The sequence below is a fragment of the Sphaerodactylus townsendi genome, linkage group LG06 (genome assembly GCF_021028975.2).
Source record: "Sphaerodactylus townsendi isolate TG3544 linkage group LG06, MPM_Stown_v2.3, whole genome shotgun sequence".
Classification (NCBI taxonomy): Eukaryota; Metazoa; Chordata; class Lepidosauria; order Squamata; family Sphaerodactylidae; genus Sphaerodactylus; species Sphaerodactylus townsendi.
Genome location: NC_059430.1, coordinates 116,621,085 through 116,634,932, shown reverse-complemented (window position 1 = coordinate 116,634,932; position 13,848 = coordinate 116,621,085). Strand labels below are relative to the sequence as shown.

Genomic DNA, 13,848 nt, shown 5'->3' with positions numbered 1-13,848 from the left:
AAAATGCTTCCATTTTCCGAAGCTCATCTTGATGCAATATAACATAAATGCAAAAGGGTGGGAACGGAGAACACAAATGACATCAAAGAAGAGAATGTGCTTTTTATTTAACAAAAACAGTCCAAGTGATGGTTTATAAAAAAATATGTCCCAAAAGGGAAAAAAAATCACAATCAAGCCGCTTGCAGAAGACTCTGCTGAGGAAATGATAAAAGAGGGAAACCCCCTCAGGCCGGCACCTCCTCGTTCGATTGCCTCGGAAGAGCTGAAGCAGGAATGATCCCCTCATCAGTCTGCCGGAAAATCACTATAGTCTGAAAGAAGGAAGAGAAGATCTCATTCAGGACAGGAGACAGGGCCAAGTCCTCAGAGGAGGCTATTCTGATACCAGGAGTGGCTTCATTCCTTCCGAGGCTCAAAGAGTCACATGGTGCAAAAATTCTGCCTCCTCCTCAGGCCTGGGAGTGCTGTGATCCAAATAAGAGTGGGCGTTAGTGACCGGGGCATGCCCATGATCTGCCTGGATGTTTTTGGCCCGGGGAAGACAGCCTGTAGGATCTATCCAGGCAATGGGGGCATTTCATACAGGGGTGAACTCAGTGGTGGGATCCAAAAATTTTAGTAACAGGTTCCCATGATGGTGGGATTCAAACTGTGGTGTAGCGCCAATGGGGATGGGTGGGGCACGATGGGGGCGTGGCCAGGCATTCCGAGGGCGGGGCATTCCTGGGCGGGGCTGTGGCAAGGACGCAGCCGCTGCGCCGGTCCTTGGGCGGGAAATGAATGCAGGCAGGCGCAGGCTGCCACGCACGCCGGTGCACCTCCTGCTAGACTGCTTCAAGTTCTGCGCGCTACTGCTGAGAGGAGGGGCATAAAATCACGTGGCCAAAATCACCAATTAGTAACCCCCTCTCGGCACACACAAATAATTAGTAACCTACTCTCGGGAACCTGTGAGAACCTGCTGGATCCCACCTCTGGGTGAACTGGCATCTCCATTCTATGCAGGAGTGTGGGCTGGGCAGGCCGAGATCAGAGTCTCCCAACTGTTGGACTCCCCACTGAGCCACTGGAGGTGGGAAGGCAACAATGAGCACAGAAGGCATCCTGGATTCAGACGGCACCTCTGAGAGGAACATCAGCTTCATCACTATGAATCCTTCAAGGGATGACAGAACGACCCCACACCAGATTCCTGCTCCTGCTTTCATAAGGTACATTTCACCCCAACCACCACCCCCGTCTAGGCCATTACCGTTTCACTGTAGGCATCCCTGCACACGCTGGCACACCCAAAGGCAGCAGTGGTGATGGTGATGAGGAACTCCAGGACAGTGCCAATCATCAGGAAAGCAGATATTGCATACGTGACAGTCTGCCAGAGAAGCACAACAGCCTTTTCATTGCTATGAATACAAACACCTTCACAATAGGTAGGCATGGGAAACTGCATGGGAAGGGGGGGTACATCCAATCCCAGTTGGGAGGAGCTCCATTCTCAAAGGCTCAAGAGAAGCACCTTACTCAGACAGTCTTAGTCATTACTTTCATTAATTTTGTTCCACACAAACACCTGAAGAAGAAGAGTTTGGATTTAAATCCATCCCCTTTCTCTCCTGTGAAGAGACTCCAAGGGGCTTACAATCTCCTTTCCCTTCCTACCTGCCCCTCAACCAACACCCTGTGAGGTGGGTGGGGCTGAGAGAACTCTGAAGAGCTGTGGCTAGCCCAAGGTCACCCACCTGGTGTGTGTTGGAGTACACAGACTAATTTAGTTCCCCAGATAAGCCTCCACAGCTCAAGTGGAAGAGCAGGGAGTCAAACCCAGTTGTCCAGATTAGAGTGCACCTGCTCTTAACCACTACGCCGTTGCTGTTCCTGAAAGCTCCATAGGACTTACTTCCTCGTCATTTGTAACTGGAGAGCCCGGGGATTGAACCAGGGACCTTCTGTGTGTTAAGCAGATTCACTACCACTGAGCTGTGTTTCTGTAGCTCATGGTGGGAATGACAAGATCACAGAGAGCTTTCTTCCTTCAGAGGCAAAATTCACCAAGAAGGGAAATGCTCTCCTTCCTCCGCCTTTCTTCAGGGTGGATAAGTTGGCCACAGTCTTGTTTTATTACAGGGCATACTCACATAAGGGATGGTGACATATTCATAGCAAATATCAGGTGGTATCTCGGTGACATATGTGCATCTACTGGAGTAACGTGAGTGCGATATTACAAGGCTGCGCATCACAACTGCAGCACCAGATGCCACGGAACTCAAAACATTCATTGCTAGCATTCCTTTCACCTATGGGGAGAAAGCAAACCATGAATTCGAGAAGGACCTACCTACTTCTATAAAAATCTCTGAATTCTATAAAATTCACAGATCGCAGACAAATTGCATCTTCACTTTGCTTGGTGGTCCCTGCCCTCTATGACAACCTCCTGACATGCACAAGGAAGACCCAGGCACTGCAAAAAGAGAAACACGTGAAACATAGACGGTGGAGGAAATTCCAAGCTTTGAGTCAAAGAGGGACAGAAAGAAAGAAGCTCTCCGTTAATTCAGGGGCTTCAGACATCTTAAGGTTTGCCTTCTCTTTCTCAGCTTACAACAACATGGTGGGTCTGTTTTTAATCGCCATTGTCCATAAGCCAGAGATTTGGATGGAGAAAATGTAAAGACCAGAGCCCAGCCATACTAGATTGATGAAGCAAGCAGAATTTCAATATACTAGCCATGCACTTTAGTATCTACATATGCTACTCCTTCCCTTCCTGCGTTACAAAATGAATGGCTCATTCCGCACATGCAGAATAATGCACTTTCAAACGGCTTTCAGTGCTCTTTGAAGCTGTGCGGAATGGCAAAATCCACTAGCAAACAGTTGTGAAAGTGGTTTGAAAACGCATTATTTTGCATGTGCGGAAGGGGCCAATGTTTCTTAACTCATGCCCAACTAAGCTAACAAGCTAACCTCACCACCAGTATTTATGCTTTCCTGGCAAAGATTTATATAAGAAAAACTGTTTAGTATGAAAGGAACAACTTCCTAGAATTCTCAAAAAGTTTTAAGAAATGTCCTTTGGGTCCTGATAGAGGAAGCGTCTGACTGGTTCTCGTTTGGTGCATTACTGAGTGGCCCATCAATAATATAGATAAGGTTTACTTTTCTGTAGTGATTCAATTTTGCTATGTAAGATGCAAGTTTTGCTGTGTCCAATGTCCGTCTCATGCTGGATCTTCCCATTTTCCTGCTGCCTTCAACTTTTCCTGCCATTATTGACTTTTCCAATGAGCCTTTTCTTCTCCTAATGTGACCAAAGTATCAGCCCCAATTTAGTCATTTTAGCTTGTAGGGACAGTTCATACTTGCTTCTTTGTCTTTTTGGCAGTCCATGGTATCTACACGCCTCTCCTCCAGCATCACATTTCAAAGGAATCAACTTTCCAGTCAGCTTTCTTCATTATTTCAACCCCATACATTGATTTCATTGTTTTCATCCCCATACGTATTATTGGGGAATATTATGACATGAATTAACTTGATCTTGGTCATGAGCAACACAGCTTTGCACTTAAGAATCCTTCTTGTAGCTCTTTCAGAGATGCCCTTCCCAGTTCCAGTCTGCTTCTGATTTCTTGATTGTACTCTCCTTTGTGGTTGATGGTGGAGTCGAGGAATTAAAAACAGTTTCAATTTCTTCACAGCCTTAAAGCTGCATAATTTATCTCCTTTATTTCTTAGTATAATCAGTGGTGTATCTACCTAGGGCGCCACTCTTCTGGTCACGTGCGGGGGTGCAAAATTGGCCCCCTATGTGACCAGGAAGTCCTGCTGCCTCGTCATTTTCGCGTGCCTCAACCTATCCGTGTCAGTCGAGGCATGCAAAAATGATGAGGCAGCAGGACTTCCTGCTGCCTCCAGTTGTTGTCCTCAACCCCCCCGGACTCCCCCCTCCCTTCCTTCCTCCCCTCCCCAGTCAGAAGAGACTGCTGGAAGCTTAGCCGGCAGGAGGAGGGGAGGTGGGCACCCTAGACCTTGCCCATGTCCATGGTGACATGGGCGGGGTCAAAGTCAGTGGCGGGTGGAGCCTGGGGGCATCAGGGGATGGAGCCGGGGTGGCGGTGGGGCACAGCCTGGGGGGGGGGGCATCCTGGAGACAATTTGTCTCCGGGCACCATTTACCCATGGTGCGCCTCTGAGTATAATAGTTCTCTTTGTTGGCCTATACACATTGCAGGAACACTGCATTTAGACTTCTGATTCTATGCCTGTCACCTTCTACGTATGCCTTTCTACCCATCTTAGAAAGAAAACACGTTTTATTTTATTAGGTATAGAATGCTTCCTGTTTACTTTTGTCAACTGAGTGCTTTAGTGGTGGGATTCAAACAATTTAACATCCGCTTCCGGTGGTGGGATTCAAATAATTTAACAACTGGTGGTTTACAAGCACCATTTTAACAACTGGTTCTGCTGAAGTGGTGCGAACCTGTTGAATCCCACCACTGCCTTTCTCTGAGAAGAGATGAGAGTACAAATGTTTCTCCACATGTTAATGTCAGTTGGAAAAGCTGTGTTCCAGATGCTATGGCATCCAACATTTTTTTAAAATTCACAACCTTTTCTTTTATAGAAGTTGAATATTATTAAGAGTTATGCCTAAAGTCTTGCCATCTCCACTGGGTGGAAGCTACAGTCCTTTAAATTTTTGTCTCAATGGAAAGCAAAGCGATTGTCAGTGTGTTTCCCACTGAAACCCATGAAAACAAAGATGAATTAGATTTATTCCTTTGGTTGGGTTGAAAACATTTGGATCCTGCCTTTGAGGGAGCCTCAGGTCAGAAATAGTAAAATGTGTCTTAAAACACCATATCCCAGAACTGGTTTCTTGTATCTGTCTGCCAGTTCATGTTGTCTGATCCCATCACCAAAATCCTACATTGGTTAGTTACCAGTGGCACTTTGGGGTTTTTGGCAGCCGCCACAGAAAGGGATCCAGAAATGATGTACTGTGGAAGAAAGAAAAGGAGATCAGAAGGAATGGAAGGATCTGAATCAGAGCAACTTGTATCCCTGCCTCTGTTCCTCCCACCCACTAGACGAGAGACTGGAGATGATTTGGTCATCTGGTGGAGGCCCCAAAAGTGTCAAGATCACCCAGGACCCAGAAGTGGAGCTATGTTTTCTCCTTGAATTTCAAAGATTCATCACACGATGGCAAGTTATGCAAATTATGGAGCACGGGGTCTGAAAGGACATCATGAATTTCTGCAAGCCCTTGAGGATAGGTTCTGAGAAGAGATCACCTCTTGAGTCACAAAAATTCACCCGACTCCAATGCCTCTGTTAATTACACTCATATAATCACACTATTGTACTCGTCAACCCATGGTAGGTTATGCCAATTATTGGGCACAGTAGGTCTCTTGAAGCCCAGCACGTGGCTGAAAGGACATCACACATTTCTACCAGCTCTACCTGGAGAATAAGTTCTGAGACGGAATTACCTCTTGCGTCACAAAAGTTCCCCCAACTCCAATGCCTCTGTTAATAATAATCGTATAAGATTCACAAACACGTGTGGCACATAGGCGCTGGCTCAAGCAATTTATATTACCTGTTAGTTTCTTGTAAAGTATGCCAAATTGTTGGCTATTAGACTTATCAAACTATTATATCTCCATAACACAAATATATCTCCACTTTAAATCCAATTCATGCAACAATTTATGCAAGACAACCTTCTCTCTATTTGTTAAACCAACAATGTCCATAATCTTGTAAATATTATTGCGTCAATGTCACCCGTTGTGACTGTAATACAAGTTCATGACAATTAATGAAAATCTTGAATTGGTGGCTTGAATTACTTATAAATACTGTCCCAATTCAAGGGAAGTCAAATTTCTCATCATTTTCGGTTGTATATATTTCAATCCACTCCGTTGTACTTCCCAAATGCTTCGCGCTGATTATCGCGTTTTGCTTGAGCCAGCGCCTATGTGCCATGCGTGTTTGTGAATCTTATATTGTTTTGGACGTAGCACATTAATTTCATAGATTAATAAGAATCATATGTCATTGGGAAAGACTATGCAGCTAGGCATGAAATCTCAGAATAGCCACACTTTACCCTTGGGGAAGGCTCCCCTCACCTGTCCAAGGGTAGAGCATGGGTACCCTGAGGTTTCATGCAAGCAAAGAAAATCCACCCAATACTGTTGCCCACTCCAGAATTTCATTCTATAGGGAATTAAGCTTTCCCATCTTTTAATGCCAGCTTCCAGTTCCACTATGTGTGACAATGCCCAGTGAAATCTCATCAATGCAACTGATCGACTACAGCTGTACATTCATTGCTAAGCTTTAAGCAGCCCCATGGCTAAACTTAGGATGGCTGGACTCTCCAAAGCACAGTTCTGTGTGGGGTGAAAGCCGCTATGACTGCTTCTTCCAAACCTGCAACTGGATAATTACCAGGATTCCCAGCCAATATGGAGTACCAACATGTGTCGCACTGCTATAGAATCTAGTCGCATTTTCTGCTATGGCTACCACAAGCCCAAAAGATATTTCCAGGGTGCCGATCAAAATCTGCGTGATCTGCCGAGACAAAGTGAAATGGTATGTTAGCATTTATCTTGCGTTCCAAAGCCAAATTAAAACAAGGGCCACCATTTCTTTCTAATATGGTGGTCATCTCCATGTATCGGGGAGGACAGGAATGCCGTACCCTCATAGGCGAGGCGTGGCTTTATACACATACTGGAAATGCTAATACACTGACTAGAAAGAGGAAGAAGAGTTTGTATTTATACATCACTTTTCTCAATTTTTAAGGAGTTTGAAAGTGACTCCCTTCTACTCTCACAACAGACACCCTTGTGAGTTAGGTGGGGGCCAAGAGAGTTCAGAGAGAACCGTGACTGGCCCAAGGTCACCCAGATGGTTTCATGTGGAGGAGTGGGGAATCAAACCCGGTTCTCCAAATGAGATTCCTCCTGAAGTAGGGACCTCTGCAACTGAAGCTGACTGGAAAGAGGCAATACCTTAATCATACAGAGACATAACAGACACTCTTCCAGAGAGCAGGAAGGGACCTTTCAGTCATCTCTTGTGGCATGTTAGGGCTTGGCTTCCCCATTCTCCTTACTTACCCCCAGGGCCATCGGTTCACCCCGATACAACTTCTTCACTGGGAGTGGCACAGGAGACCGTATTATGCTGTTTGAGATGGACGCAAGAGTTGCAGGGTCCTTTAGGTCCATATCGGCTATCAAAAAGAATACCACACAAATTACAATCCGGAAGAGATGCTTGGATTCAGAAAAGGCTGACGAGATGGAGAAACAGGGGGGCGGGAGAGAAATTAGTGCAAATCTTTTCAAGTAGGAACCATTTCAGAAGGAGGAAATTGGACCCCTCTTGTATTGGGGTCACAGTTCTAGGACAGGGGTAGGGAACCTGCGGCTCTCCAGATGTTCAGGAACTACAATTCCCATCAGCCCCTGCCAGCATGGCCAATTGGCCATGCTGACAGGGGCTGATGGGAATTGTAGTTCCTGAACATCTGGAGAGCCGCAGGTTCCCTACCCCTGTTCTAGGAGAAGGACTGGATAACCTTTGGCTACTGGCCTATCAGGCAGGCTAGAAGGGAGTCTGGAAGCTGCTGGGAGATCATGTCTTTGTCTTTTATGTTTATTTTTAGAGTAAACAAACGGCAACAAAGACTGATAAATGACCAATATCCATCAACAACAAACAACGAAACCTCACTATGAAACATAGTAAAATGCCCAAGCTAAAGATCAAAACAGTTGGCTCAAGGTCATAGTGGAAAAGGCTGGATTCAGAAAAGGCTGACGAGATGGAGAAACAAAGGGGGAGAGAGAAATTAGAGCAGATCTTTTTAAGTAGAATCCATTTCAGAAGGAAGAAGTTAGACCCGTCTTGTATTGGGATCGCAGCTCTAGGGGAGGGACTGAATGACCTTTGGCTACTGGCCTATCAGGCAGGTTAGAAAGGAGTCTGGAAGCTGCTGTGAGGTCTTGTCTTTGTTAATTAATCTGCAATCGAGTTGTTTTGCACAATTACGGCTTTAGTCTGGAATTCTCATCGGATCACTGAGCACGGATTCACTCCCCCAACCCCACCCCGCCTTTTCTACTCTGCAAGATCAGGAGGCAGAAAGTAGCACGATAGAAACCTTGCATTCTGTGTTTATCAACAGGTGGCACAATTGGCCCCATAGACAAAATCCTGCCTTTGACAAGGACAGAAAAACCTCAGGTTGCCAACTCCAGTTTGGGAAGTTCCTGGAGAATTGGGGGGGGGGAGTCTGGAAGGAATGGGGTTTGGGAAGGGGTGGGACCTCAGCACAGCACAGTTTGAAGGACAATGTCCAAAGCAGCCATGTTTTCCAGGGAATGATCTCTGATGTCTTTCCCCCTCCCCCTTCCTTTCCTGGTTGTGACCGCCTCATCTAAGAGGTGTGTTTATTCATTCCCTTTAAACCAGCTGGCTCAGTTCCTCCTTCCTGCCACTGCAGGCTGCTCAGCAGTGGCGTATCTAGGCAAACTGGAGCCTTGGTCAAAATCTGAGTTTGATGCCCCCCCATGGGCAGCCACCCTCCCCCACCGTGACCAAACAAAGATTTTTTTCCACCAGGTCATTTCAAAGTCACCATCACATTATATTTAAAAATCCCACAAACGAACCTGCAGTTTTTGCGCCCCCCACAAGGCGGCGCCCAGGGCAACTGCCCACTTTGCCCAATGGGTGGAACGCCTCTGCTGCTCAGTGAAGCTGGTCTGCCGTGGGTGAAGGGGAGAGAAGAGGGGCTCACGCTTTTCCTAACCTATGAACAGAGTGAATGGGCTGCAGTTCCGGTTGCACATCTAATGCTGCCTGAAGAGCATAAAGGGGAAGTCGTCCATGGTCAAGTTGGATGTTCTCACTTCAGGAAGGGCCCAACCGTCTAGTTCTGCTTTTGGAGATATTGGGATGGCACCAGTTTCCTGAAAGGGTTGATCTGTTCTTGCTCCATCGACCTGTTATCCAGTACAAGCCAGCTTGCCCTGAGCAGGATGGCCCAGTCTAGGCTGGGTCAGAACTCAGAAGCTACACTGGATAGTATTTGGATGGGAGACCACCAAGGAATACCAGGATCGTGACGTGGCGGCAGGCAAAGGCAAACAACCCCTGAACATCTCCAGTCTTTGAGAGCCAGCGTGGTGTGGTGGTTAAGAGTAGGTGGGTTCTAATCTGGAGAACCAGGTTTGATCCCCCACTCCTCCACCTGAGTGGTGGAGGCTTGTCTGGTGAACTGGACTTGTTTCCTCACTCCTGCATTCCTGCTGGGTGATCTTGGGCTAGTCACAGTTCTCTCAGCCCCACCTACCTCACAAGGTGTCTGTTGTGGGGAGAGGGAGGGAAAGGAGCTTGTAGGCCACATTGAGTCTCCTTACAGGAGAGAAAAGGGGGTATACATCCAAACTCTTCTTCTTCTGAAATCCTAAGGCACAGGTGTCAAACACGCGGCCCTCCAGATGTTATGGACTACAGTTCCCATCATCCCCTGCCAGCACGATGCTGGCAGGGGATGATGGGAACTGTAGTCCATAACATCTGGAAGGCCGCGAGTTTGACACCTATGTACCTAAGGGGTCGCCATATGTCAGCTGTGCCCTGAGGGCACATTCCACCACTACATCGACCACCTTTCTGCAGGTAGAAATTGGGCAGGTGAAGCAGACAGAGTTGGTTATCGAATTCCAACTGATCTCCAGACTGCTCACTGCTGCAACTAATCCCCCCGAGGGGCAGGTCGGGCGCCCGCCTGGGATCGACGGCACCACCTCCTTCTGCCAGCTCTCTCCGCCCTCCAAAGGGTGCGCCCCCCAGCCAGGCTCCGCCCCCCCAATTTCCGGGTATTTCCCAACCCACAGCTGGGACCCTCCTGAGTGGAGCGGGTGAAAACTAGGCGCGATTTCCGAGCCTTTTCTGGGGGTCCCTTTTACGGCCGCTTGGAAACGCACCCCCCCCCCTCCGAAGACGCCCCCGACTCACTCAGCCCAGCCCTGAGGGTCGCGCGGGATCCGAGCCGGGGTGCAACTCTTCCTGGCCAGACCGTCTGGCCCCTCCGGCACAGCCTATCCGGGCGAGCGCGACCCTCCTCGGGCACCGGCTGCGCTCCTCCTCGCCGGGATCCGGACGCAGCCCAAGGCCCGACGGAGGAAGAAGAAAAGGAGGCGGCACCGGGATCTTGGGCAACGGAGGGCGGTGGCGCCTCAGGCTCAGACGGAGCCGTCCCGGGAGGGACGGAGAAGGGATCACCTCAGGGATCCCCTCGGAGGCTTTCCCAGCTCGGGAAAGGGGTGTCGGGGCGGAGCACCCCCCAGATGCACCGCAGGGCAGACCCCGGGCAAAGCGCGCCAGAGGAAGCAGCAGCATCTCCGGTTTTAGAGGCGGCCAAGCAGGGCCGATTGCCCAGTGTCGGTGTCGTCTTTTCCTGGGCGAGGATCTCAGTCGTTCCATGCGTGGAGGGGAGGGGGGAAAGGACCCCCAATCCCCCCCCAACTCTTAGTGAGGGACTTTTGTTGTGCAACCGGCCTTCACTGGCAGTGGGCTCGGTCTACACTCGGAACACCCTGCACCCATCTTGGTGGGCCGTTAAAAGGTGGACCCTACAGCCGTGTACTTTTCTGAGGCTGCTGCCCCCCCAACCAGTGGTGGGATCCAAAAATTTTAATAACAGGTTCTGATGGTGGTGGGATTCAAACAGTGGTGCCGCCGCACCTCCAGTCCCTATTGGGCAGGGAGGTTGCTTTAGTAACCCCTTCTCGACACTCAGAAAAAATTAGTAACCACTTCTAGAGAAGTGGTGAGAACTGGTTGGATCCCACCTCTGCCCCCAACTTTGTCGTCTTCAAATCTCCAGGAATTTCCTGACCCAGAGTTGGCAGCATTACATTCAGAGTGATTTCAGTAGGGATGCAGGTCCCTGTGTGGGCCCACTTTGCCTGCTTTTCAAGTCATTTGGGCCAAATGGGACGCCCCTCCTGCTCTCCTTCCTTAAGACTCTTCCTCTTTCTTTCATCCATTCCCACGTGGTCCAGTTCTCTTGAGCAGCCCTTCTTCCGTGGGTCCCCGCTGTCCTGGAGCAACCCCCAGGCTGCAGCGATGCAGGTGCTGTTGGCAAAGTAATTAACCCAGGAGAGTTGCACACCTGCTTTTAGCATAAAAAGGTAAAGGAATCCCATGCATATCTGCCGGGTCGTAACTGACCCATGAGGTTATATTGTGTCTCAGTGTTCACCAAGTGGGCTATATTTCCTGGGTGTTTTGGCATTGTGATCCCCAGTCCACGCTGGGTATTCATTTTGCAAACCTCAGAAGGATGGAAGGTTGAGTCAACCCAGAGGCGTAGCTATAAGGGGGGGGAGTTGCGTTCTGCATCAGCTGCATGCCGGTGGGGGCAGAAAGTCGCCCCCTTCCCCCCACACCCGTGCCCCCACACCGCTTCCCCCACTTACGTTAGTTTAAAAGCAGCCTGGTGGGACCTACCTTAGTTTAAAAGCAGCCTGCAGGAGTTGGGGCTCGCAAGGTCTCCTGGGAAGTGTAGTTCCTACTGGGCTGCTTTTAAAGGCTGCTTTTAAACTAAGGTAAGTGAGGGGGAGCGGGGGGCATGGGCGGCGGGGCTGGGCGCCATTTTGTCACAGGTGCCTTCCCCTCCATGCCTCTGAGGCTCATTCCGCACATGCAGAATAATGCACTTTCAAACTGCTTTCAGTGCTCTTTAAAGCTGTGCAGAATAGCAAAATCCACTTGCAAACAGTTGTGAAAGTGGTTTGAAAACGCATTATTTTGCATGTGCGGAAGGGGCCTGAGTCAACCTTTCGCTGGCTGTTTGAAACCCGCTATAGCTTACCATGCAGGAAAGTAAAGCGTGGACTCAGAGTTAATCTGCTAACTACACTAACTAGCTGAGAGGAAGAGAGGTCCTGTATGCACGCAGTGCTTACCCTGTGGCTCTCAGCTTCACAGTGGATTGGTTTGTTTTAATCAGATTCCCATGCAAACTGTCCCCAGCCAAGCCCCCATTTTGCCTTGAATCCATTACTTGTCCTATTCTCTGGATCAGCAGAAAGCAAGCTGGCCGCCTCTTCAGCATGACATCCCTTCAAATATTTAAACATGGCTATCATGTTACCCCTTATTCAGACTAAACATACCTGACTTCCTAAAACACTCCTCATGGGGCATGGATTCCAGACCTTTTACCATTTCAGTTGTCCTCTGGACCAGTTTCACCTTGTCAATATCCTTCTTGAATTGTGGTGCATAGAACTGATCACAGTATTCCAGGTGAGGTCTGACCAATGCTGACTAGAGTGGTACTATTATGCCCTTCAATCTGGACTCTAGACTCCTGTTGATGCAGCCCAGAATCAATCGCATCGGTTTTCTTGTCTGCCGCATCACACTGCTGACTTGCATTCAGTTTTGTGGTCTGCTCAGACTCCCAGGTCCCTTTCACGTGCACTGTTGTCAAGCCAGGTGTCACCCATCCTTTATCATTGTGTTTATTTTCTTCTGCCTTAGTGTAATATCTTGCATTTCTCTCTATTGAAATTCATATTGGCCCAGCTCTCCCTGTCCTCTGGGGTATTAGCTACCCCTCCTAATTTGGTGTCAGTCACCTGCAAATTTGATTAGAAAGGGGAAGAGAGAACTCAAGAGAGGATGGAAGGTTTTATTTTATTTTTTTGCTACTCAAAATGGGCTTTCCCTTTGCAAAACCTGACTGAGCAGTCATAACTATGTAGTTGTTTGGTAGGAAAGGAGGAAAGAAGCAGACTGCTAGATACAACAACCTTGTTAGGAGGCTGCAGCCAGGCAGTGACTGTAGCAGCCATGAGCTATTCTGACTGGTGTTGAATTTTCCAATAAACTTTGCAATAGGCATCCAGGACAGAGTCAAGCTGCAGCTGTTTATTGTTCTCTGCCTTCCCTGTGCCCCTAGTGGTTGCAGTGCAGAACTGCACCTGGAGTAAAATAAGTAAATAAGTGAAATAAAATGCATTTGAATGGTGGGATGACGCAGGGAATAACCTGCAGGTGCATTCGTCATGTGAATTCTTTCTTGTGTGTTATCAGCGGAGAAACCCCTGCTTCCTGTGATACCACAGCAAATGTAGATGTAGGAAATATTTAACACGGAGCGCTCACCATACGAGACTAAGGAAATTAATATCCAGCGATCTTATTGTGTGAGCTATTTGGTAGTGCAGAAGAGATTGGATATATTTGCTCAAAGTATATCAGTTATTTCAACCAACTGTGGAATGATGGTAACCTACAAGGTACTTGAGGGTTCTGTGGTGCCCACTTGTTATTTCCCCAAAACAAGGACCAATCCTGGCTTTCTCCACATCACTGGATTAGGGTGTCCTTGAGAAAACCCTAGGAGGTGTGCCCTTTATGAGACCACAAAGAGTACCCAGTCATAGCTGGGCACTTGGATTGCAACCTTCCAACATCATGTGACTCTAATGAGCCAGCAGGATGTAGTGCTTAAGAGCAGGTGGATTCTAATCTGGAGAACCGGGTTTGATTCCCCACTCTTCCACATGAGTGGTGGAGGCTTATCTGGTGAATCTGACTGGTTTCCCCACTACTACATTCCTGCTGGGTGACTTGGGCTAGTCACAGTTCTTCGGAACTCTCTCAGCCCCATCTTTCTCACAAGGTGTCTGTTGTGGTGGGGAGAGGAAGGAAAAAAGAGTTTGTAAGCCACCTTGAGTCTCCTTACAGGAGAGAAAGGTGGGGTATAAATCCAAACTC

General features: G+C 48.3%; 1 protein-coding gene across 1 annotated transcript; it reads right to left on the bottom strand.

Annotated features, from left to right (window-relative positions):
• Window positions 1-77: 77 nt before the first annotated feature.
• Window positions 78-10,251, bottom strand: LOC125435068 (membrane-spanning 4-domains subfamily A member 4A-like). The gene is made up of 7 exons (XM_048501086.1): window positions 10,072-10,251; window positions 7,161-7,336; window positions 6,481-6,606; window positions 4,956-5,012; window positions 2,139-2,300; window positions 1,256-1,375; window positions 78-314 (listed from the first exon to the last, which is right to left on the bottom strand). Exons 2-7 carry the CDS (start codon window positions 7,269-7,271, stop codon window positions 228-230), a joined length of 663 nt encoding a protein of 220 aa, XP_048357043.1. The 5' UTR covers window positions 7,272-7,336; window positions 10,072-10,251; the 3' UTR covers window positions 78-227.
• Between the last annotated feature and the right edge of the window lie 3,597 nt (window positions 10,252-13,848).

Bases quoted from the DNA above. Each gene is read 5' to 3' on its own strand.
- LOC125435068 (XM_048501086.1), bottom strand. From the start codon at position 7,271: ATGGACCTAAAGGACCCTGCAACTCTTGCGTCCATCTCAAACAGCATA. The intron at 5,013-6,480 runs GTAATTATCCAG...TTTCTTCCACAG, and splicing joins CATATTGGCTGGGAATCCTG to TACATCATTTCTGGATCCCT. The intron at 315-1,255 runs GTAATGGCCTAG...TCCTTCTTTCAG, and splicing joins GGGATGCCTACAGTGAAACG to ACTATAGTGATTTTCCGGCA.